A 24,070-nucleotide genomic window follows, 5' to 3' on the forward strand; every position below is an offset into this window, starting at 1 on the left:
TGTGCAGCTCCCATGATAAAGGAAGATGTTTACTCACACTAATCAAGCACATACCAATTAAATTTTTATCATCTTGGGTATACTATTTTCTTCTCTTGCCCATGATCCTGACTATATTCAGTAAAATTTCAGTGTAAAAAAATCCATCTTTTATAGGAATTTTTTTCTGGAGGAGATGGGAGAAGACTGGGAGAAAAAATGTATATACTATACAAATATTACCTTTTGTAAAGTTCTTTGCAACAGTGTTGTAAATTGCATTTCAGACACTTCAAAATAATAAACATACAAAATACAGTACTTTCTTAGTTTTCTGGCAGAGGGACAAAAGATTTCATGCCTGTCGGAGGACATGGGCTCAGATTTTAGGCTCAAAATACAGTGAATTGGCAATAATAGTGGATTACAGGTAAGAGAGAAACTAAAGATCTAAATCCATTAGGTTTCACGTGCAGATGGAATTCTGAAAGGCTAACAACAATGCCCACTGGAAACAATCTGTAGTATCTATACTCTGAACCAGTGCAAAAAAAAAAAAAAAAAAAAAAATCAAAATGCAATTTTCATGAGTTACAAAGTGCAAAGCTCCCCTGAATCCAATGTTACTGATAAACTCGGTTTTGATAGCTTTATAGTACTTTTTAATACCTTAAAGTGTAATCAATAAAAGTTTTGTAAAACAATTTCCCACATTTCAGTGATTTAACTGATTTAAAATGATCAAAGTCCTAACTTCCTTTGTTACTATCACCTTAATTTTAAAAGGAAAGTTACACTGGTGATACATTAGCAAAAGTTTTAAAATATCATCTTGCATTTTCCTGATTCTTTTTAGTAAATGAAAATGGGCATCTAGCCAATATGATTCTTCAATAAACACAATCTATTTGCAAATAATTTAAATATGTTAAGCTATTCACGATTATTTCTTATACAAAAGTTCAACTTTATTTCTAATATTCAAGTTGGACTCATTTAGGCAATTTCACTTCATTTTCATTATGATTATTTTTTTCTTTTGGGACGGAGTTTTGCTTTTGTTGCCCAGGCTGGAGGGCAATGGTGCAATCTTGGCTCACTGCAACTTCCGCCTCCTGGGTTCAAGCAATCCTGCCTCAGCCTCCCGAGTAGCTGGGATTACAGATGTCCACCACCATGCCCAGCTAATTTTTGTATTTTTAGTAGAGACGGGGGTTTCACTATGTTGGCCAGGCTGGTCTCGAACTCCTGAGCTCAGGTGATACACCTGTCTCGGCCTCCCAAAGTGCTAGGATTACAGGCATGAGCCACAGTGTCCAGCCTTTTTTCATGATGAATTTTAAAAGATATGCTTTAAAACTGAAAATTGCAAAACTTTCCTTCTGAAATTAAGGCTGTATTCTTTGCCCTTTTAAATTATGGAGGTGCCTGTTCCTCCTACTATCCATGGTAAAGATGCAAACAGACACAACTTTCCTTTAAAACTGCTTATTGCACTAAAAGATAGCAAAAACAAGTTGTCAGTTCTTAAAATAAACATGATTATATTTTTATAAAAGATGCTGCCAATACAATTCTATAATTATTAAAGCACTATTCTAATAAATATAAAAGAAAAGGAAGCTATACTTCCAAACACATACATATGTGTTTATATACACACACATACATATATATATATAAAATATATGAAAATCACATTAAGGTATGAGAGGCAGCAAGTAAACTATCAAAAAACAGAACAAAAAAATCCCTCAACAACCCCTTCTCTCTCTCTACTCAATTTCACAGGTCTCAACCCCTACGATTCTAATCTTTTAAAATATTTACCCTTTATAAAAGCTTTAAAGAATTTCTGTGTATAACCCATAGAAACAGAAGGTTTCAGAAAACACATCACTTATCAGAGAGAAAGAGTTACAACTTCTGACAGGTTTTCTATTTATAGCAGCTTTAACAAACTCACTAAAGAAAAAGAATAGCAGGCCAGGTGCGGTGGCTCACGCCTATAATTCCAGCACTTTGGGAGGTCGAGGCGGGTGGATCACAAGGTCAAGAGATCGAGACCATCCTGGCCAACATGGTGAAACCCCGTCTCTACTAAAAATACAAAAATTAGCTGGGCATGGTGGCAAGTGCCTGTAGTCCCAGCTACTCGGGAGGCTGAAGCCGGAGAATCGCTTGAACCCGAGAGGCGGAAGTTGCAGCAAGCTGAGATCTTGCCACTGCACTCCAGCCTGGTGACAGAGCAAGACTCTGTCTCAAAAAAAAAAAAAGAAAAGAAAAGAAAAGAAAAAGAATAGTTCAGGTTGCTACTGCTTATATACAAATTGCGCAAATGTATGTTCAGAGTGGGAGGGGAGAGACACACTCTCACAAAAAGTTATTTTACGTATATATATGTGTGTATGTGTCCGTGTATGTATACTATATATATATATATATATAAAAGTTTGATTCTTAAGACAGCAATATCAAGAGTTGAGAACTCAGAATCGTGTAGGAGATAGGAGTCAGGAATAGGGTATGCAAAATAAAAGTAGAAATCTAGTTTGCCATATTTTACATTCAAACGAACCAGGTACGTGAATATTTGAATGTCACTGGTAGGATTAGGGAAAAAATGTAGGTGATGAAGGCAAGGGAAAAAGAGAAATAAAAGCAGTAGTGGTAGTAGAATAAAAGGGAAAGGAAGTTCCCCAAATGGAATGAATTCTAAAATATATACACAGACACATATATATCTATTATCAATCCAGATCCAGATATATATGCATATGAAGTATGGATGTATATATTTTAAAAATACACAGACACCTTTTACAAGAATATATGAATGCACATTAATTTTTTGCACATATAATTTTGAAAAATCACTTTGATTATTCATGAAGGTGTATATTTTTTAAACCATCATTTACTTTTTCGATACTTTTTTTTGCAAAGATAGTTGTGCTGCCAAGCAACTTGAGGTAAAGGCATTAAAAGGGTTAGACTACAAGAAATGAAAACAAAACAATTGCGATACTTCCTACAGGAGACCGCACAAAAAGCAGTTGGCTGGTTTCATATTGCATAATGATGCTGTGTTCCTTGATGAAGTAAACAATCTTCCTTGTATTAACATAAGGATCAGACCTTGGCCCCACACAGTGTTGGTTTCTGTATGGCTGGAGGTGTCCTTACTCAATTGACTCCACTGGAAACATACGTTGTATGTCAATTCATCTTTCAGTACTTCCTCTCAGAGAATATACTTGGACTATTTAAGCAAAGTACATTGTGCGTAAGGTATCTTGGTGAATCTGTACAGCCTTGGCAAGAGCTTGTGGATCTCGCCCATTGCTCTGTCCTGAAACGTGACTTCCTTCAGCACTGTAAGAGAAGTGGCAATGAACACAAAAACAAACTTTCTATTCTGATGTAGTGATTCTGATAAATACTATTTGTTGTAGAAAATTTCAAAATTATTAACAAATAAGAGACTGGTGTAACAATCTATGTGTCCATCACTCAGCTTCAATCATTATTAATTCAAGGTCAATTTTGTTTTACTTCTCTCACCTCCCCAGAATTAATTAGAAGCAAACCCAGACATCATATCATTTTGTCTATCTATCTGTATCTATCACTTTATTACCAATAATCTCTCCTTTGCTTTAATGTGGTAAAGCAACTAAGTTACTATATCATTCTATTACTAACGAATTTAGACAACATATTTCAATAGGAAACCTTGGGCAGTCAGTTCTGACTGTCGTCACTTTTCACATGGATCACTGACTCCTCTAATAGCTTGGGGAACTTGAAAATCCTAACATGCAGACAATATTTGGATTTGGGTGAGAACCTGTTATGTTTTTATATTACCTGTCATGTTCTTTGTCCACAAGATGATATCTGGCTCTAAATGCTACCAGGTGAGCGTAATACGCTGGTGCAGGTATAGAAACAGATCGTGTACAGCGTACGTAAGTATGGCAGAGCTGGTAAGTTAGCAGCTGAAGTTCATCTGCAGTGAAGCAGTTATCATCCCATAAAACATGATAGTGTGAAGGACGACTGGTACCCTATAGAGAAGGCAATGACATACACTGTTGAATTTTGAACTCGTTTTGTTTTGTTTTTTTGAGACAGAGTCTTGCTCTGTTGCCCAGGCTGGAGTGCAGTGGCATGATCTTGGCTCACTGCAACCTCCACCTACTGGGCTCAAGTGATTCTCATGCGTCAGCCTCCCCAGTAGCTGGGATTACAGGCATGTGCCATCATGCTCAGCTAATTTTTTGTATTTTTAGTAGGGACGTGATTGTGCCACGTTGGCCAGGCTGGTCTCACCTGACCTCAAATGATCTGCCTGCCTCAACCTCCCAAAGTGCTGGAATTACAGGTGTGAGCTATTGTGCTGAGCCCAATTTTGAACTTCTTAATAAATATTTAATAGCAAGTCACATAAAAAACAGGTTTGGCACTTTGGGAGGTCAAGGTGGAAGGGTAGCTTGAAGCCAGGAGTTCAAGACCAGTCTGCACAACACAGTGAGACTCTATCTCCACAAAAGTTAAAAATAAAAATTAGCCAGGTGTGGTGGCATGTACCTGTAGTACAGCTACTTGGGAGGCTGAGGCAGGAAGATCACTTGAGCCCAGGAGGTCAAGGCTGTGGTGAGCTATGATCCCACCATTACACTCCAGCCTGGGTGACATAGTGAGACTTTGTCTCAGTAAATAAATGAAATGAAATGAAATGAAATAAAATAAAATAAAATAGAGGCCGGGCGCGGTGGCTCAAGCCTGTAATCCCAGCACTTTGGGAGGCCGAGACGGGCGGATCACGAGATAGAGACCATCCTGGCTAACACTGTGAAACCCCGTCTCTACTAAAAAATACGAAAAACTAGCCGGGCGAGGTGGCCGAAGCCTGTAGTCCCAGCTACGCGGGAGGCTGAGGCAGGAGAATGGCCTAAACCCGGGAGGCGGAGCTTGCAGTGAGCTGAGATCCGGCCACTGCCCTCCAGCCTGGGCGACAGAGCGAGACTCCGTCTCAAAAAATAAATAAATAAATAAAATAAAATAAAATAGAAAAGTAAAGCTGGGAAGATGTATAAAGAACAGTTTTTAGTCTCTGTTAAATATTCTTGGTTATTTGCTGACTACAGCAGAAGTTTCAAACTGATATCCTTTTTTTTTTTTGAGACGGAGTCTCCCTGTGTCGCCCAGGCTGGAGTGCAGTGGCGCGATCTCGGCTCACTGCAAGCTCCGCCTCCCGGGTTCTCGCCATTCTCCCGCCTCAGCCTCCGAGTAGCTGGGACTACAGGCGCCCGCCACCGCGCCCGGCTAGTTTTTTGTATTTTTAGTAGAGACGGGGTTTCACCGTGTTAGCCAGGAGGGTCTCGATCTCCTGACCTGGTGATTCACCCGCCTCGGCCTCCCAAAGTGCTGGGATTACAGGCTTGAGCCACCGCGCCCGGCCTCAAACTGATATCCTAAAGGAAAACTGTTCAGGCTGGGCATGGTGGCTCATGCCTATAATCTCAGCACTTCAGGGAGGCTGAGGTGGGAGGACAGCTCAAGCCCAGGAGTTTGTGACTAGCCTCGGCAACATAGGAAGACCTCATCTCTACAAAAAGATTTAAAAAATTAGCCAGGTGAGCCGGGCGCGGTGGCTCAAGCCTGTAATCCCAGCACTTTGGGAGGCCGAGACGGGCGGATCACGAGGTCAAGAGATCGAGACCATCCTGGCTAACACGGTGAAACCCCGTCTCTACTAAAAAAGTACAAAAAACTAGCCGGGCGAGGTGGCGGGCGCCTGTAGTCCCAGCTACTCCGGAGGCTAAGGCAGGAGAATGGTGTAAACCCGGGAGGCGGAGCTTGCAGTGAGCTGAGATCCGGCCACTGCCCTCCAGCCTGGGCGACAGAGTGAGACTCTGTCTCAAAAAAAAAAAAAAAAAAAAAATTAGCCAGGTGTGGGTGGCCAGGCGCGGTGGAGATTGAGACCATCCTGGCCAATATGGTGAAACCCTGTCTCTACTAAAAATAGAAAAATTAGCTGGGCGTGGTGGTGCCTGCCTGTAAGCCCAGCTACTCAGGAGGCTGAGGCAGGAGAATCGCTTGAACCAGGGAGTTGGAGGTTGCAGTGAGCTGAGATTGCACCACTGCACTTCAGCCTGGTGACAGAGCGAGACTCTAATAAATAAATAAATACATAAATAAATAAATAAGCAAGCAAGCCAGCCAGCCAGCCAGGTGTGGTGGTGTGGACCTGTAGTCCTAGCTAGTTGGGAGGCTGAGGCAGGAAGATTGCTTGAGCTGAGGAAGTCAAGGCTGCAGTGAGCGGTGATTGTGCCACGGCACTCCAGCCTGGGAAACAGAGCAAGACCCTGTCTCAAATAAATAACAAAACAAAAACAGGCTGGGTATGGTGGCTCACACCTGTAATCCCAGCACTTTGGGAGGACAAGGTAGGTGGATCACTTGAGGTTAAGAGTTTTGAGACCAGCCTGCCCAACATGGCAAAACCCCCTCTCCACTACAAATACAAAACAATGAGCCGGGTGTGGTGGCATGTGCCTATAGTCCCAGCTACTTGGGAGGGTGAAGCAGGATAATCGCTTGAACCTGGGAGGTGGAGGCTGCAGTGAGCCATGACTGTACCACTGCACTCCAGCCTGGGTGAAAGAGCAAGACTCTGTATCAAAAAAAAAAAAAAAAAAAAAAAATTTAAAAGTTAAAAAAAAAAAAAGGAAAACTGTTCCCTAAGGTTTCTGGCTAAATATATTGAAGAAATATTCCTATCCTGAAGATTCATAATGGTCATTTGCATATCAATGGTCTTCAAAAGTTCCATAATAAAAAAAATCTGTTTAACGGCATTTCTAAAACTTAACTTGAACAGAGAATCTTTCTCCTCTGTGATTTTAAAAATACAGTCATCTGGATGCAATGTGATATTTATTAAATATGGGAGGAAACACTAGGTTAAAATATATAATCCAGTTATATAGGATTTATTTATTTATTTAGAGACAGGGTCTGCAGTCTAGACCTTCCAGGCTCGGGATTCTCCCCTCAGCCTCCGGAGTAGCTGGGATTACGGGCACGCATCACCACACCTCGCTAATTTTTGTATTTTTTACAGAGATGAGATTTTACCATGTTGCCCAGACTGGTCTCCAACTCCTGGGCTGAAGCAATTCACCTGCCTCGGCCTCCCAAAATGCTGAGATTACAGGCCTGAGCCTGATATATATAGGTTTTAATCCCTAGAAGATACTATTAACTTTTTTTGGCTTTTATTATTTTTCATAGACATATAATAATTACACATATTTATGAAGTACAGTGTAATATTTTGATATACATATATAATGTATAACAATCAAATCAGGGTAATTAGGATATCTACACCTCAAACATTGTGTCAAGAAAATTCCAAACCCGCTCTCCTGGTTATTTGAAAATATATAGTAAGTTGCTAATTATAGCCATCCTATAGTGCTATAGAGTATTAGAACTTATTCCTCCTATCTAGTTGTAATTTTGTATCTGTTAACCAGTCTTTGGTAATCCCCCTCCCTTTCCTGCCTCTAGTAACTACTATTTTGCTCTATACTTGTATGACATCAGCTTTTATAGCTTCCACCGGTGAGATCATGCAGTATTTCTCTCTCTGTGGTTGGCTTATTTCACATAACATAATGTCCTCCAGGCTCATCCATGTTGCCACAAATGACAGAATTTCATTCTTTTGTGTGGCTGAAGAGCATTCCATTGTGTATAAATACCGTATTTTCTTTATCCATTAATCTGTTGATAGACACTTAGGTTGATTCCATATCTTGGCTATTATAACAGTACTGCAATAAACATGGGGATGCAGATATCTTCTTGACACACTGTTTCCTTTCCTTTGCATATATACCTAGTAGTGGGATGGCTGAATCATATGGTAGTTTTAATTTTAGTTTTATGAGGAACTTCCATACTGATATCCATAACGGCTGTACTAATTTACATTGCCACCAATAGTGTATATGAGTTCCCCTTTCTCTGCATTCTTTGTCTTCTTGATAATTACTATACTAATCTGGGTGAGATGACATCTCACTGCGATTTTAATTGGCATTTCCCTGGTGATTATTGATGTTGAACATTTTTTCTTTTTTTTTTTTTTTTTTTTTGGAGACGGAGTCTTACTCTGCCGCCCAGGCTGGAGTGCAGTGGCCGGATCTCAGCTCACTGCAAGCCCCGCCTCCTGGGTTTACGCCATTCTCCTGCCTCAGCCTCCCAAGTAGCTGGGACTACAGGCGCCCGCCACCTCGCCCGGCTAGTTTTTTTTTATATTTTTTAGTAGAGACGGGGTTTCACCGTGTTAGCCAGGATGGTCTCGATCTCCTGACCTCGTGATCCGCCCGTCTCGGCCTCCCAAAGTGCTGGGATTACAGGCTTGAGCCACCGCGCCCGGCGTTGAACATTTTTTCATATACCTGTTGGTCCTCTCAATTACTCTCTTGAGACATTTGCCCATTTTAAAATCAAATTATTTGTTTTTTTGTTGTTCAGTTGTTTGAGTTCTTTGTATATCCTGGATATTAATACCTTGTTTTTTTGAGACAGAATCTTGCAGCCTCGCCCTTCTGGGCTCCAGTGATCCTCCCACCTCTGCCTCCTGAGTAGCTGGGACAACAAGTGTGTGCCAGCATGCCCAGCTAATTTTTTAATTTTTTGTACAGATGAGGTCTCACTATATTGCCCAGGCTTGTCTTGAACTTGTGGGCTCAAGCAGTCCTCCTGCCTCAGCTTCCTAAAGTGCTGGGATTACAGGCGTGTACCATGTGCCCAGCCGTTTCTATGTTTTTGACGTAAATGTTTATTGCTATAAACTTCCCTCTGAATTCTGTTTTTGTTCTATCCCACAGGGTTTAGAATGTTGTATTTCTATTTTCATTTGTTCCAAGAAATCTTAAAAATTTCTTCTTAATTTCTTCACTGACCTACTGGTTGTTCAGGAGCATACTGTTTAATTTCCATGTAAAAGATAGTTGAGGCCGGGCATGGTGACTCATGACTGTAATCCTAGTACTTTGGGAGGCCAAGGCGGGCAGATCATTTGACGTCAGGAGTTCGAGACCAGCCTGGCCAACATTAAATAAAATTAAAAAAAAACTGAGGCTGGGTGCGGTGGCTTACATCTGTAATCCCAGCACTTTGGGAGGCCAAGGTAGGTGGACTGCTTAAACCCAGCCTGGGTAACATAGTGAAAAACCTTGTCTCTACAAAAAATGCCAAAATTAGCCAGGCATCGTAGCATGTGCCTGTGGCCCTAACTACTCGGGAGGCTGATGTGGGAGGATCGCTTGAGCCCAGGAGGTGAAAGTTCCAGTGAGCCATTATCTCACCAGAGTGAAACCCTGTCTTTAAAAAAAAAAAAAAAAAAAAAAAAAAAATCAAGTATCTTTTTTTTTCTTTTTGAGACAGAGTCTCACTCAGTCAACCAGGCTGGAGTGTGCAATGGTGTGATCTTGGCTCTGTAACCTCCACCTCCTGGGTTCAAGCAATTCTCCTGCCGCAGCCTCCTGAGTAGCTGGGATTACAGGCGCCCACTACCACACCCGGCTAATTTTTGTATTTTTAGTAGAGACAGGGTTTTGCCATGTTGGCCAGCTGGTCATGAACTCAACTGATCCACCCGCTTCAGCCTCCCAAAGTGCTGGGATTACAGGCTTGAGCCACCGCGCCCGGCCTTTTTTTTTTTTTTTTTCAGATGGAGTCTTGCTTTGTCATCAGGCTGGAGTGCAGTGACTCAATCTTGGCTCACTACAACCTCTGCCTCCTGGGTTAAAGTGATTCTCCTGCCTCAGCCTTCCGAGTAGCTGGGACTACAGGCGTGCGCCACCATGCCTGGCTAATTTTTGTATTTTTAGTAGAGATGGGGTTTCACCATGTTGGCCAGGATGGTCTTGATCTCTTGACCTCGTGATCTGCCCACCTTGGCCTCCCAAAGTGCTGGGATTACAGGTGTGAGCCACTGTGCCCAGCCCCCAATAGACAGTTTTTCAACCCACCCCCCCCACCCTCCTCTCTAGTAGTCCAGAGTGTTTATTATTCCCTTGTTATGTCCATGTGTGTTCAATGTTTAGGTCCCACTTTTAAGTGAGAGTATGCAGTATTTGGTTTTCTCTTCCTGTGTTAGTTTGCTTAGGATTATGACCTTCAGCTCCATCTATATTGCTGTAAAGGATATGATTTCATTCTTTTAAAAAATTCATTCAGTGGCTGGGCATGGCGGCTCACGCCTGTAATCCCAGCACTTTGGAAGGATGAGGCAGGGGGATTGCTTGAGCTCTGGATTCAAGACCAGTCTGGGCAACACAGTAATATGCCATCTCTACAAAAATACAAAAATAAGCCAGGTGTGGTGATACACGCCTTGCGCGGTGATGAATGCCTGTAGTGCCAGCCATTCAGGAGGCTGGGGCAAGAGGATCGCCTGAGCCCAGGAGGCAGAGGTTGCAGTGAGTTGAGATTGCACCACTGTACTCCAGCCTGGGCACCAGAGTGAGAAAAAATTCATTTAGCCAGTCTACATCTTTTCAGTGGACAATTTAATTTGTTTACATTCAAGGTTACTACTGATAGGTGAAGGCCTACTCCTGTCATTTTGTTAATTGTTTTCTGCTTGTTTTCTATATCCTTTCTTCCTTTCTTCTTCTTATCATTGTGGGTTGGTGGTTTTCTGTAGAGCAACAAGGTTTGAATCTTTTCTCTTTCTTTCTTGTGTATCTGTTCTACCAGTGAGTTTTATACTGTTGTTTCCATAATAATGATTATTGACTTTTTGCCTCCAGATGTAGGACTCCCTCGAACATTTCCTATAGGTCGAATCTAGTGGGGATAAATTTCCTCAGTTTTTGCATGTCTAGGAAATACTATCTCTTCCTCATTTCCAAAAGTTAGCTTTGCTGGATATAGGATTCTTATTGATTGACTGATTGATTGATTGAGACAGGGTCTCACTCCATTGCCCAGGCTGGAGTACAGTGGTGCAATCAGAGCTCACTGCAACCTCTGCCTCCTGAGCTCAAATGATCCTCAACTGGGTACAGCATTCTTGGCTGACAATTGTTTTCTTTCAGTCCTTTGAATATATCATCTCAATCTCTCCAGGCCTATGAGGTTTCTGTGGCGAAATCTGCTGTTCGTTTAATGAGGATTCTAAGTGACTTGATGATTTTCTGTTGTTTTTAGAATTCTGTCTGTCTTTGACTTGACAGTTTGACTACAATGTGCCTTGGGAAGAACCTTTTAGGGATTGTTCTGTTCGGAGACTTTTGAGCCTCCTAGATCTAGATGTCCATATTTCTCCCCATATTTGGGAAGTTTTCAGCTATTATTTCTTTTTTTTTTTGAGACAGGGTCTTACTCTGTCATCCCAGGCTAGAGTGTAGTGGTGTGATCTCAGCTTGTCACAGCCTCAACCTCCCAGGTTCAAGTGATCCTCCTGCCTCAGCCCCCTGAGTAGGTGGGACTACAGGTACATGCCACCATGCCTGGCTAATTTTTTGTAGAGATGGAGTATCACCATGTTGCCCAGGCTGGACTCAAACTTCTGAGCTAAAGCGATCTGCCCACCTTGGCCTCCCAAAGTGCTGGGATTACAGGTGTAAGCCACCATGCCCAACCTATTATTTCATTAAGTAGATTTTCTACACCTTTCCCTTTCTCTTCTCCTTCTGGAACTCCCATAATACAAATATTTATTTGCTTACTGGTGTTCCATAAGTCTCAGAGGCGCTCTTCACTCTTTTTCATTCTTTCTTCTTTTTCTGACTCTGATTTTTTTTTTCAAATGACCTATCTTCAAGTTCAGATATTCTTCTGCATGATCAAATTGGCTGTTGAAGCTCTCTATTGTATTTTGTATTTTTCATTGAATTCCTTAGCTGTAGATTTCTGTTTGGTTCTTTTTAAATTTCTATCTTTTCGCTGAATTTCTTGTTCATACTGCGAACTGCTTTCCCAATTTTTTTTTTTTTAGGCAGAGTTTTGCTCTTGTTGCCTAGGCTAGAGTGCAATGGCGCAATCTCGGCTCACCGCAACCTCCGTCTCCCAGGTTCAAACGATTCTCCTGCCTCAGCCTCCCGAGTAGCTGGGATTATAGGCATGCACACCACGCCTGGCTAATTTTGTATTTTTAATAGAGACAGAGTTTCTCCATGTTGGTCAGGCTGCTCTCGAACTCCCGACCTCAGGTATTCTGCCTGCCTCGGCCTCTCAAAGTAATGAGATCACAGGTGTGAGCCACTGCGGCCGGCCTGCTTTCCCAATTTTGTTGAGTTGTCTATTGGTGTTTTCTTGTATCTCAATATATTTGGGCTATCCCAATATCTATGGGATACAGAGCTGCTCAGCTCTTCCAGGGCACCAATTCCCCAGGGCCAGTTCAGCTCAGGCATAGGGCTATGCCTGTTCTGGGTGGCCCACACATGGTCTTCCTGATATGCAGGGCACTGCTTCAGCTTAGGTACTGGCGTGTGTGACTGCTCTGGATGACTAAGGCACTGCTTCCTGAGACACAACATACTACTTCAATTTAGGAACTGGAGAGGTATGACTTCTTTTTTCTTTTTTTCATAGAGATGGAGTCTCACTCTGTTGCCCAGGTTGGACTAGCTGGGACTACAGGTGCACACCATGACGTCCAACTACTTTTTTTTGTATTTTTAGTAGAGACGGGGTTCCACCATGTTGGCCAGGCTGTTCTCAAACTCTTGACCTCAGGTGATATGCCTGCCTTGGCCTCCCAAAGTGCTAGGATTACAGGTGTGAGCCACCGCGCCTGGCCAAGGTATGACCTCTTTAAGTGGCCAAGGCACAAGGTGTAACGGGTGCTTGCAGCTCGACAGGGCTGTCAGGCCACTGGGCTGGGGTAACTTGGTGATAGCGTAGCCTTAACGATAAAGAGGAGTCATGGCTACTTGCCCCTGGAGGAAGACATATTTCGGCTATAGTTCCACTGCTCCACTGCCAAGATGGAGTAGTGCAGTGGCTGCTTGGACCACAGTGCGTGGAGCACAGTATCAGCTCCTTCTCTCGGGTGGGGGGTGGGTACACCTAAGTGGACTCCAGGCAGCTCCCCCAGATGGGCTTAGTGCCTAAGAACAGTGCTGGGGACCCCGGTGTAGGTGTCCAAGGTGTTGATGGGGATTGCTGGGATCCTCTTGCTTATCCGTTCACTATAGGGGAGAAGTTCCTGCTGGTTCCCAGACGATCCTGATTTGGAGATGGAGTAGTGGAGGCTCAGTGTTTCTTTCTGTTCTCTGTGTGGTCATCCCGAGTTTCTGTGCACACCAGGGTTTCTGTTACTCCTCGGATGCACTCTAGGGCTCTCCCTCAGTTATTTTCATTAAAATAGAGTTGTTTGGCCTGGTGCAGTGGTTAATGCCTGTAATCCCAGTACTCTGGGAGGTTGAGGCGAGTGGATCACGTGAGGTCAGGAGTTCGAGACCAGCCTGGCCAATGTGGTGAAACGTCATCTTTATTAAAAATACAAGCATTAACCAGATGTGGTGGCAGGAGCCTATAATTCCAGCTACTCTGGAGGCTGAGGCAGAAGAATTGCTTGAACCTGGGAGGTGGAGATTGCAGTGAGCTGAGATCATGCCATTACACTCTAGCCTGGGCGACAAAAGCAAGACTCCATCTCAAAAAAAAAAAAAAAAAAAAAAAAAAAGGCCGGATATGGTGGCTCATGCCTGTAATCCCAGCACTTTGGTAGGCCAAGGTGGGTGAATTACCTGAGGTCAGGAGTTTGAGACCAGCCTGACCATCATGGTGAAACCCCGTCTCTACTAAAAATGCAAAAATTAGCTGGGCATGGTGGTGGGTGCCTGTAATCCCCGCTACTTGGGAGGCTGAGGCAGGAGAATTGCCTGAACCTGGGAGACGGAGGTTGCAGTGAGCCAAGATCACACTACTGCACTCCAGCCTGGGTGACAGAGCGAGACTCCGTTAAAAAAAAAAAATGTAGTTGTTTATCTGTTTTTCTGGCTTTCTTTGTGAGGGTAGCAAGCACTAGGGGCTTCTAGTCAGCCATCTTGCTGACATCACTTCCTCTGGCCCTCCCATTAACTACCAATCCTGAAAATGTACAACATTAATTGTAAAGAGGAGCTGATATAAGAACATGGATAAATGAGTGGGACAATAATTTAAAGCCACAAATCCGAAACAGGTTGGTATATGTGGGATATATAAAGCTGTAAGACACAGAGCTGCATAGTAAGATATCTAGAAATTCCTATCTTAATCAATGGCAAGTAACCTAAAATAGTTTTGGGTTATAGACTCTCAGACATCCTGGGAATGTCAGTTTACTTTTTGTTGTTGGAAAGTTTGAGATGCACTGATTTAAAGCTTATGTTCTACCAAGTAAAGCTAACACATTAATGAAATGGTTTTCTGGAAAGAATAAGAAAAACTTTTAAAATTATTTAACTGAAACTTAAGGCCAGGCACAGTGGCTCAAGCCTGTAATCCCCACACTTTGGGAGGCCAAGGTGGGCAGATTACTTGAGGTCAGAAGTTTGAGACCAGCCTGGCTAACATGTTGAAACCCTGTCTCTATTAGAAAAAACAAAAATTACTTGGTGTGGTGGCACCCAGTAATCCCAGTCTGTAATCCCAGCTACTAGGGAGGCTGAGGCATGAGAGTCACTTGAACCCAGGAGGCGGAGGTTGCAGTGAGCCGAGATCATGCCACTGTACTCCAGCCTAGGCAACAGAGCAAGACTCTGTCTCAAAAAAAAAAAAAAAAAAAGTAAAGCTGTAATTGTACAATTAATTCTTATTTTATTTTTTGAGACAAGGTCTGGCTCTGCCACCTAGCCTGGAGTGCAGTGGCACGATTTTGGCTCACAGCAACCTCCCTCTGCCTGGCTCAAGTGATCCTCCCACCACAGCCTCCTGAGTAGCTGAGACTACAGGCACATGCTACCATGTCTGGCTAATTTTTGTATTTTTTGTAGAGACGGGGTTTCTCTATGTTGCCCAGGCTGGTCTCAAACTCCTAAACTCAAGCATCTGCCCATCTCAGCCTCCCAAAGTGTGAGAATTGTAGGTGTGAGCCACCATGCCCAGCCCAATTACACTCTTTCTTTCTTTTTTTTTTTTTTTTTTTTTTTTTTTGAGACGGAGTCTCGCTCTGTCGCCCAGGCTAGAGTGCAGTGGCCGGATCTCAGCTCACTGCAAGCTCCACCTCCCGGGTTCACGCCATTCTCCTGCCTCAGCCTCCCGAGTAGCTGGGACTACAGGCACCCACCACCTCGCCCGGCTAGCTTTTTATATTTTTTAGTAGAGACGGGGTTTCACCGTGTTAGCCAGGATGGTCTCGATCTCCTGACCTTGTGATCCGCCTGTCTCGGCCTCCCAAAGTGCTGGGATTACAGGCTTGAGCCACCGCGCCCGGCCTTACACTCTTTCACATGCTTAATACCTACTAGTACATGTCAAAGTTTTCTTTCTTTTTTTTTTTTTTTGAGATGGAGTCTGGCTCTGTTGCCCAGGCTGGAGTGCTGTGGCCGGATCTCAGCTCACTGCAAGTTCTGCCTCACGGGTTCACGCCATTCTCCTGCCTCAGCCTCCCAAGTAGCTGGGACTACAGGCGACGCCACCTCGCCCGGCTAATTTTTTGTATTTTTTAGTAGAGACGGGGTTTCACCATGTTAGCCAGGATGGTCTCGATCTCCTGACCTCGTGATCCGCCCGTCCCAGCCTCCCAAAGTGCTGGGATTACAGGCTTGAGCCACCGCGCCCAGCCCATGTCAAAGTTTTCTATAAAATGTTATCATTAGCTGAGTGTGGAGGCCTATTGTCCCAACTACTTGGGAGGCTGAGGTGGGAGGACTGTTTGAGCCCAAGAGTTCTAGTCTAGCCTGAGCAAAATAGTACTTTCTCTCCTTTCTTTCTCTCTCTTTTTTTTTTAAAGATGCATATGCTAAAGGAACAATCAGGTACTTTCACTTTTTTTTTAACATTTTAGGTAAATTAAGGGCCTGTTTCTGGGAGATTCATTCTATTAAACTACTTATATTCTGATATTTTCATAAAAATAAGTTCCTAAGCCCCTTTCAAGGTAAGGAAAGGGAAGACATTTGTTTACTGAAAGTTTCATCTAATTTCATGTGGAAACAATTTGGAATGCAATGAGTATTTCTTTATCCTTTTTCTGAGATTTAAAAAATACATGTAAGAATGACAGTTCTTGAATTAAAATATTTTACCCAAAGTGTAGGCTTACCTGTATTCCAGCATGGCTACAGAGGTAAAAATCAAACTCATATGGGTGTGTAATGTCTGTATCAACTGTTGTTCCAGCTGGGATATTGCCACTTCTTCCAACCTAGATTTGTTTGGTTAAAGTTTAAACAAACAAGAAAAAGGTAAAAATGTATCTGAAAGCACTTTTAAAAATGTATGAATACATAGGCTGATCCTACATTTCACTACTTTCACCTTGAAATGTGACTTAAGCAGTCATTCGGAGCAGACTTTACGCAGGTCCTAGTTCCTATTCTTAAATGTTGCTGAAAGTGAGCGCTGGTACACAACAAGGCCTAATAATAGTCTCTACTACTGCTTAGCTGATAGTTGACCCCCCTATGGGTGGAAGACACTAAAACAATTTTTAAAAAAATTAACTTAAAGTGCTCTAGTTTGTGGTACCTGTGCATAGTAGGCATTCTTGAACGTGTGATTTATGAAGATAAGCATTTACCTTGGAGAAAACTAGATGTTTAGAGAGACAGAATGCTGACAGCATCAACAACAGTCACACCATTTGTTAACCATTTATGGGTCAGGCACTTTAAACACATTATTTCTAAATCCTGATAACAATCCTGCAAGTTAGGGATTATTTCTATTTGTTTAGGGAAATAAAGGCTCAGGAATACAAAATAATTTGCTCAATAGCACACAATAAAGGGCAGAACTGGGATTCAAACAATGAAATAATTGCAAAGGCCTTATTCCTTTTATTCCATACCATCAGTTTCAACATCTTGTAAGAGAACAGACACCATGATTTTCTCTGAGTGGATATAATATAACTGAAATGACTCAAAATCTGATGATGCAAGCTTATAAAACACTTAAAAATGTTTATTTATTTATTTATTTTTGAGACATAGTCTCGCTCTGTCACCCAGGCTGGAGTGCATGGCCGGATCTCAGCTCTGCCCGCCACCTCGCCCAGCTACTTTTTGTATTTTTTAGTAGAGACGGGGTTTCACCCGGTTAGCCAGGATGGTCTCGATCTCCTGACCTCGTGATCCGCCCGTCTCGGCCTCCCAAAGTGCTGGGATTACAGGCTTGAGCCACCGCACCCGCCTAAAAATGTTATTATACCCACCTCCACCGCCTTATCCCAACACACTGAAAATCATTAACTGTAACTCTAGGTTTACAAGGCTAGCAAATCAGAAACTATTTTACTGGCCGGCGTGGTGGCTCAAGCCTGTAATCCCAGTACTTGGGAGGCCGAGACGGGCGGATCACGAGGTCAGGAGATCGAGACAATCCTGGCTAACCCGTGAAACCCCGTCTCTACTAAAAAATACAAAAAACTAGCCGGCAAGGTGGCGGGCGCCTGTACTCCCAGCTACTTGGGAGGCTGAGGCAGGAGAATGGCGTAAACCCGGGAGGCGGAGCTTGCAGTGAGCTGAGATCCGCCACTGCACTCCAGCCTGGGTGGCAGAGCGAGACTCGGTCTCAAAAAAAGAAACTATTTTACTGACTCAGATATTATTTTGCCACGTGAGTGACTGTTATAAGTGAGTGACTGTTATAAAGGTGGTACCTTGAATTATAGTGGTGTGGACCAAGCAGCTTCACTTCATCAAGTACAACATAAAACAGTTCATCATCTATTACATTATGCCTGGTCTTAAAAAAACTTAACTCTAATCAATTAGCAACACACAATCTTCTTTTTTTTTTTTTTTTTTGAGACAGAGTCTCGCTCTGTGGCCCAGGCTGGAGCACACTGGCCGGATCTCAGCTCACTGCAAGCTCCGCCTCCCGGGTTCACGCCATTCTCCTGCTCAGCCTCCCCAGTAGCTGGACTACAGGCGCTCGCCACCACGCCCGGCTAGTTTTTTGTATTTTTTAGTAGAGACGGGGTTTCACCGCATTAGCCAGGATGGTCTCGATCTCCTGACCTCGTGATCCGCCCGTCTCGGCCTCCCAAAGTGCTGGGATTACAGGCTTGAGCCACCGCACCCGGCCTAAAAATGTTTATTATACCCACCTCCACCGCCTTATCCCAACACACTGAAAATCATTAACTGTAACTCTAGGTTTACAAGGCTAGCAAATCAGAAACTATTTTACTGGCCGGCGTGGTGGCTCAAGCCTGTAATCCCAGTACTTTGGGAGGCCGAGACGGGCGGATCACGAGGTCAGGAGATCGAGACAATCCTGGCTAACCCGGTGAAACCCCGTCTCTACTAAAAAATACAAAAAACTAGCCGGGCAAGGTGGCGGGCGCCTGTACTCCCAGCTACTTGGGAGGCTGAGGCAGGAGAATGGCGTAAACCCGGGAGGCGGAGCTTGCAGTGAGCTGAGATCCGGCCACTGCACTCCAGCCTGGGTGGCAGAGCGAGACTCGGTCTCAAAAAAAGAAACTATTTTACTGACTCAGATATTATTTTGCCACGTGAGTGACTGTTATAAGTGAGTGACTGTTATAAAGGTGGTACCTTGAATTATAGTGGTGTGGACCAAGCAGCTTCACTTCATCAAGTACAACATAAAACAGTTCATCATCTATTACATTATGCCTGGTCTTAAAAAATACTTAACTCTAATCAATTAGCAACACACAAATCTTCTTTTTTTTTTTTTTTTTTGAGACAGAGTCTCGCTCTGTGGCCCAGGCTGGAGCACACTGGCCGGATCTCAGCTCACTGCAAGCTCCGCCTCCCGGGTTCACGCCATTCTCCTGCCTCAGCCTCCCCAGTAGCTGGGACTACAGGCGCTCGCCACCACGCCCGGCTAGTTTTTTGTATTTTTTAGTAGAGACGGGGTTTCACCGCATTAGCCAGGATGGTCTCGATCTCCTGACCTCGTGATCCGCCCGTCTCGGCCTCCCAAAGTGCTGGGATTACAGGCTAGAGCCACCGCGCCCGGCCAAATCTTCTAATTAATACACACAAAAAGTTGTAGGCTGGGTGTGATGGCTCACACCTATAATCCTAGCACTTTGGGAGGCTGAGGTGGGCGGATCACTTGAAGCCAGGAGTTTGTGACCAGCCTGGCCAACATGGTGAAATCCTGTCTCTAATAAAAACACAAAAATTAGCCGGGCGTGGTGGCACATGCCTGTAATCCCAGCTACTCAGGAGGCTGAGGCCCGACAATCGCTTGAACCCAGGAGGCGGAGGCTGCAGTGAGCCAAGGTCGTGCCACTGCACTCCAGCCTGGGCAACAGAGCAAAACTGTCACAAAAACAAAAACAAAAACAAAACTACCTCATAATCTTGTTGGTGAGGATTAAATTGATTACATTTATAAGCAATACTTAGAACAATGTCTATTATTATTTCTTCTTCTCTGTTCTACCACTATCATCACCACCCTACAGCTAGCCAAACTTTATTTATTAAAATTTTTTTTTGTTCTCATCAAGATACTAATGAGAGCTAGTCAATCTTTACTGAGTACTTAAGTGTGGGCCAAGCCCTGTTCTAAGTGCATTACGTACTTTATTTAATTCTCCCAACAACCCAAATAAGGTAGACATTAATATTATCCAATCTTGCTAAGAAATAAGCAGGTACAGAGATGTTAAGTTGCCTGCCCAAAGGAATACAGTGAGTATGTATGGCAAAGACAAACACCCCTCTCGTAGTCCTTTCTATCAAATCCGTTTCTCAAGGGGACACAACACTTGGTACCATTAGATTTCTCTGCTCCAGGATTTACAGGATGGGGGCAGATGGGATCAGAGCACTGAAAATGACAGTAAGACTGCTATCTTGCTGCACAGAGATAAGAAAACATATTTCCTTAGGTATTTATACCTCTCTTTCCTTCCTAATTATAAAAAATATACATTCACATTATAAAATGCATAAAATGATTCTGTGAGCTTTAAAGGAAACATGGCTTAAAAGTTAGTATGTAGGCCGGGCGCGGTGGCTCAAGCCTGTAATCCCAGCACTTTGAGAGGCCGAGACGGGCGGATCACGAGGTCAGGAGATCGAGACCATCCTGGCTAACACTGTGAAACCCCGTCTCTACTAAAAATACAAAAAAACTAGCCGGGCGAGGTGGCGGGCGCCTGTAGTCCCAGCTACTTGGGAGGCTGAGGCAGAGAATGGCATGAACCCGGGAGGCGGAGCTTGCAGTGAGCTGAGATCCGGCCACTGCACCCCAGCCTGGGCGACAGAGCAAGACTTCATCTCAAAAAAAAAAAAAAAAAAGTTAGTATGCATAAATTTCCACTTTTTTTTTTTTTTGAGGCGGAGTCTCGCTCTGTCGCCCAGGCTGGAGTGCAGTGGCCAGATCTCAGCTCACTGCAAGCTCCGCCTCCCGGGTTTACGCCATTCTCCTGCCTCAGCCTCCCGAGTAGCTGGGACTACAGGCGCCCGCCACCTCGCCCGGCTAGTTTTTGTATTTTTAGTAGAGACGGGGTTTCACCATGTTAGCCAGGATGGTCTCGATCTCCCGACCTCGTGATCCGCCCGTCTCGGCCTCCCAAAGTGCTGGGATTACAGGCTTGAGCCACCGCGCCCGGCCCACTTTTTTTTTTTTGAGATGGAGTCTTGCTTTCTTGCCCAGGCTGGAGTACTGTGGTACCATCTCGGCTCACTGCAACCTCCACCTCCCGGATTTAAGCAATTCTCCTGCCTCAGCCTCCTGAATAGCTGGGATTACAGATGTGTGCCACCACGCCCGGCTAAGTTGTGTATTTTTAGTAGAGACAGGGTTTCACCGTGCTGGCCAGGCTGGTCTTGAACTCCCAACCTCAAGTGATCCGCCTGCCTTGGCCTTCCAAGGTGCTGTAATTACAGGTGTGAGCCACTGTGCCTGGCCTGAATTTCCACTTTTTAAAAAAACTAATTTGTATCAGATATTTTAAAAAGACAATGTACCTTTTTTTCTGAAGATTTTAGGAAAATATGAATAGAAAAATAATTTTAAAACTATGAATTTCTTCACAACAAAAAAGTAGAATGAGATTTTGAACATTTGGAGTGTGACTAGAAATTCTAGAAAGTTAAAAATAATCTATTTTGATGCTTCTATACTCGTAATGTAATTGTTGAAATTTGCTACTGTATATTGGAAACCCTGCTGTTGGCAGAGGGCCCTTGTTGAATGTTCTATGAACTATGTTGGGTAAGCTTGGTTTACAATAGTATTACAGCAGAGGTGAGATTACCCTTTCTGTCCTATCAGCACAAAATAATCGAGTGTGGTGTCTCTTCTGAACTACAATGTAGGTTATTCCAGGTTGATAGTCTTTCTCCAAACTGATGCAGGCTTCTCGAATTGCCAGTAGTTCATAATATAATACCTAGAGAATATGAAATGGAAAGATTCAATATAGTCAGCTATTTGTTTTTATATACTTCAAAGAAGGATAATGATTTAATCTCAGGATTCCTTAATTTCATCGCTCTAAAGCTAATATGCTTCTTGATTCCATTTTAATAATTATCAGAACATGGTCTTAGCAAGTAAGGCATACACATTCGTAGCGAACATTTTCAAAAAGACGATCTAAGAAAACACCAAGTTTTGACTTGGGGAACTCTAAAAAGGTTTTTAACTCTAGAACTAGACACCATATTATAAACACAATATCTGATTTCACCACAGTCTGATGAGATTCTAGGTAACCAACCTGCCTAAACTGCCCCTCTGAAACACCATCCCGATAAAAGATGATACGAGTAGGCTTGAACCGAGTTGACTTATAAAATTGAATAAGAAGTTCCCGGACCATGGAGGCCAAGTCCTGGATGATCTCCTGTCGGGGTCTCTGAACTCTTACTGTGGCACAGTATCTGCTTGGGTGGGCATCCATACTACCTACAACCTAGGTTAGAAAAAGTAAAAATAAATAAATGAATAAAAATAAATGATAATCAAAATTACATGAATTCATTTACATTTTTATTTTACTGTAACCTTACCGTTTGTCACTGTTTACTTTGAAAGTAATCAAAAATAGTAATTCTGAGTTGGGTATGATGGCATGTGCCTGTAGTTTCAGCTACTCAGGAAGCTGAGGCAAGAGGATCACTTGTACCCAGGAATTTGAGGCCAGCCTGGGCAAAAGAGCAAGACCCCATCTCTCTCTCTCTCTTTTTTTTTTTTGAGACGCAGTCTTGCTCTGTCACCAGCCTGGAGTGCAGTGGTGCGATTTCGGCTCACTGCAACCTCCACCTCCTGGATTCAAGCGATTCTCCTGCCTCAGCCTCCAGAATAGCTAGGACTACAGGTGTGCACCACCACACCCAGCTAATTTTTGTATTTTTAGTAGAGACGAGGTTTCACCATGTTGGCCAGGATGTCTCAATATCTTGACCTCGTGATCCGCCTGCCTTGGCCTCCCAAAGTGCTGGGATTACAGGTGTGAGCCACTGGGCCCAGCCTACCCCATCTTTTTAAAAAATTAAAAAGAATAGTACTTCCCATTGAAGAACAGAATAAAACACCTAGTATAGGGTAAAAAACTATTTTTCCTATAACTAGGCTGAACTATACATTTAACAACTAGATTCTTTGTGTTGTTGGTAGTCTTAAAGATTAGTGAGGAAAGAAAAAGACAAAAAGATGTGTATAAGAGAGTAAGAGAAAGGAAATAAGCAAAAACAAGGACCAATTCAAACCACTGATTTTTCTTCCTATCTCTTCCACTTTAGCAACCTATCTTAGAAGCCATACTTAAGACTTTAGCTTCATCTTAGAACTGTTACGCTTCATACATTTTAAAATCAGAATTTTCCCTCTCGGCCTGAATCTATACAGTCTTATTGAGCTGTATTTGTGTTCTGTATCTGGTCCTCAGAGAAGTTAATCTTGGTTTTGAAACCAGCTATATTAATTTTCTCTTTCTGTGTCTAATATCGTTATGTCTTTGGAGAAGAGACCTCAAAGCATGAACTTATAACATTATTCTGATCAGAGCCTAGAGCTGGTCACTGCCTCCAGACTCTCTTTCTTCCAGTTAACCTATACCAAAGTCATGCTTCAAAAATGGAACTTTGACCATTTCTTTCCCTTGAAAGGTATCTCGCTACTAAGAATAAATCCAGACCCCTCGGATGGAACAAAATGCCTCACAAAAGCTTCCTAGCCTCATAGCCTGCAGTATACTATGTTTCAATTCCTTATATTTCTCAACATTCCCAAAACACACCAGGTTCTTGCAACTTAAATGTTGTTACTTCGTTATTGTGATAACACCTATTATACTATGTGGCATTCATTACTTACATTAGTTTCTCACACTACTCTCTAAGTTCTTGGGGATAGAAGCCATATACCGAAAAAGAATCAACCAATAAATTCTATTTACAAGATTTCTGATAACCATAAAAGAAAGTGGGTATTTGGTAGAAATGGATTTAGTAGAAAAAGACAATGACTACCAGAAGTCCAAAGGAATTAAAATATGCTTAAACCTTTTGGAAAATGACCCAAAGTAGCAAATCCAAGGATGTCTTTTGAGTTCCTTTCTTTATCATTTTATCATCTATAAGAACACTTTAATGAATGTTAGAGATGACTCAATACAACCACTGAACATTTAAAGAAAATAATTCATGAATAACATTAAAAATACACGGCTGGGCGTGGTGGCTCTCGTCTGTAATCCCAGCACTTTGGGAGGCCGAGGCGGGCAGATCACGAGGTCAGGAGATCGAGACTATCCTGGTTAACATGGTGAAACCCCGTCTCTACTAAAATAATACGAAAAATTAGCTGGGCGTGGTAGCGGGCGCCTGTAGTCTCAGCTACTCAGGAGGCTGAGGCAGGAGAATGGTGTGAACCTGGGAGGCGGAGCTTGCAGTGAGCAGAGATT

At 43.0% G+C, this 24,070-nt stretch overlaps 1 protein-coding gene across 5 annotated transcripts in view; it reads right to left on the reverse strand.

Moving 5' to 3' along the window:
• The window catches only part of LOC117092885 (protein argonaute-3), a 142,727-nt gene that overhangs the window by 14,177 nt on the left and 104,480 nt on the right, over nt 1-24,070 (reverse strand). For 4 of the 5 annotated variants that reach the window (XM_033227123.1, XM_033227125.1, XM_033227126.1 and 1 more), the window contains 5 exons: nt 21,884-22,078; nt 21,419-21,553; nt 16,271-16,372; nt 3,850-4,049; nt 2,528-3,354 (listed from right to left, as the gene is read on the reverse strand). In XM_033227123.1, coding sequence (XP_033083014.1) covers nt 3,246-3,354; nt 3,850-4,049; nt 16,271-16,372; nt 21,419-21,553; nt 21,884-22,078 — 741 coding nt within the window. In that variant the 3' untranslated portion in view covers nt 2,528-3,245. Of the gene's footprint in view, nt 1-2,527; nt 3,355-3,849; nt 4,050-16,270; nt 16,373-21,418; nt 21,554-21,883; nt 22,079-24,070 lie in introns of those variants that run through there. The other variant, XM_033227124.1, reaches the window with a different exon arrangement.

The sequence above is a fragment of the Trachypithecus francoisi genome, unplaced genomic scaffold (genome assembly GCF_009764315.1).
Source record: "Trachypithecus francoisi isolate TF-2019V2 unplaced genomic scaffold, Tfra_2.0 Lachesis_group12, whole genome shotgun sequence".
Lineage (NCBI taxonomy): Eukaryota > Metazoa > Chordata > Mammalia > Primates > Cercopithecidae > Trachypithecus > Trachypithecus francoisi.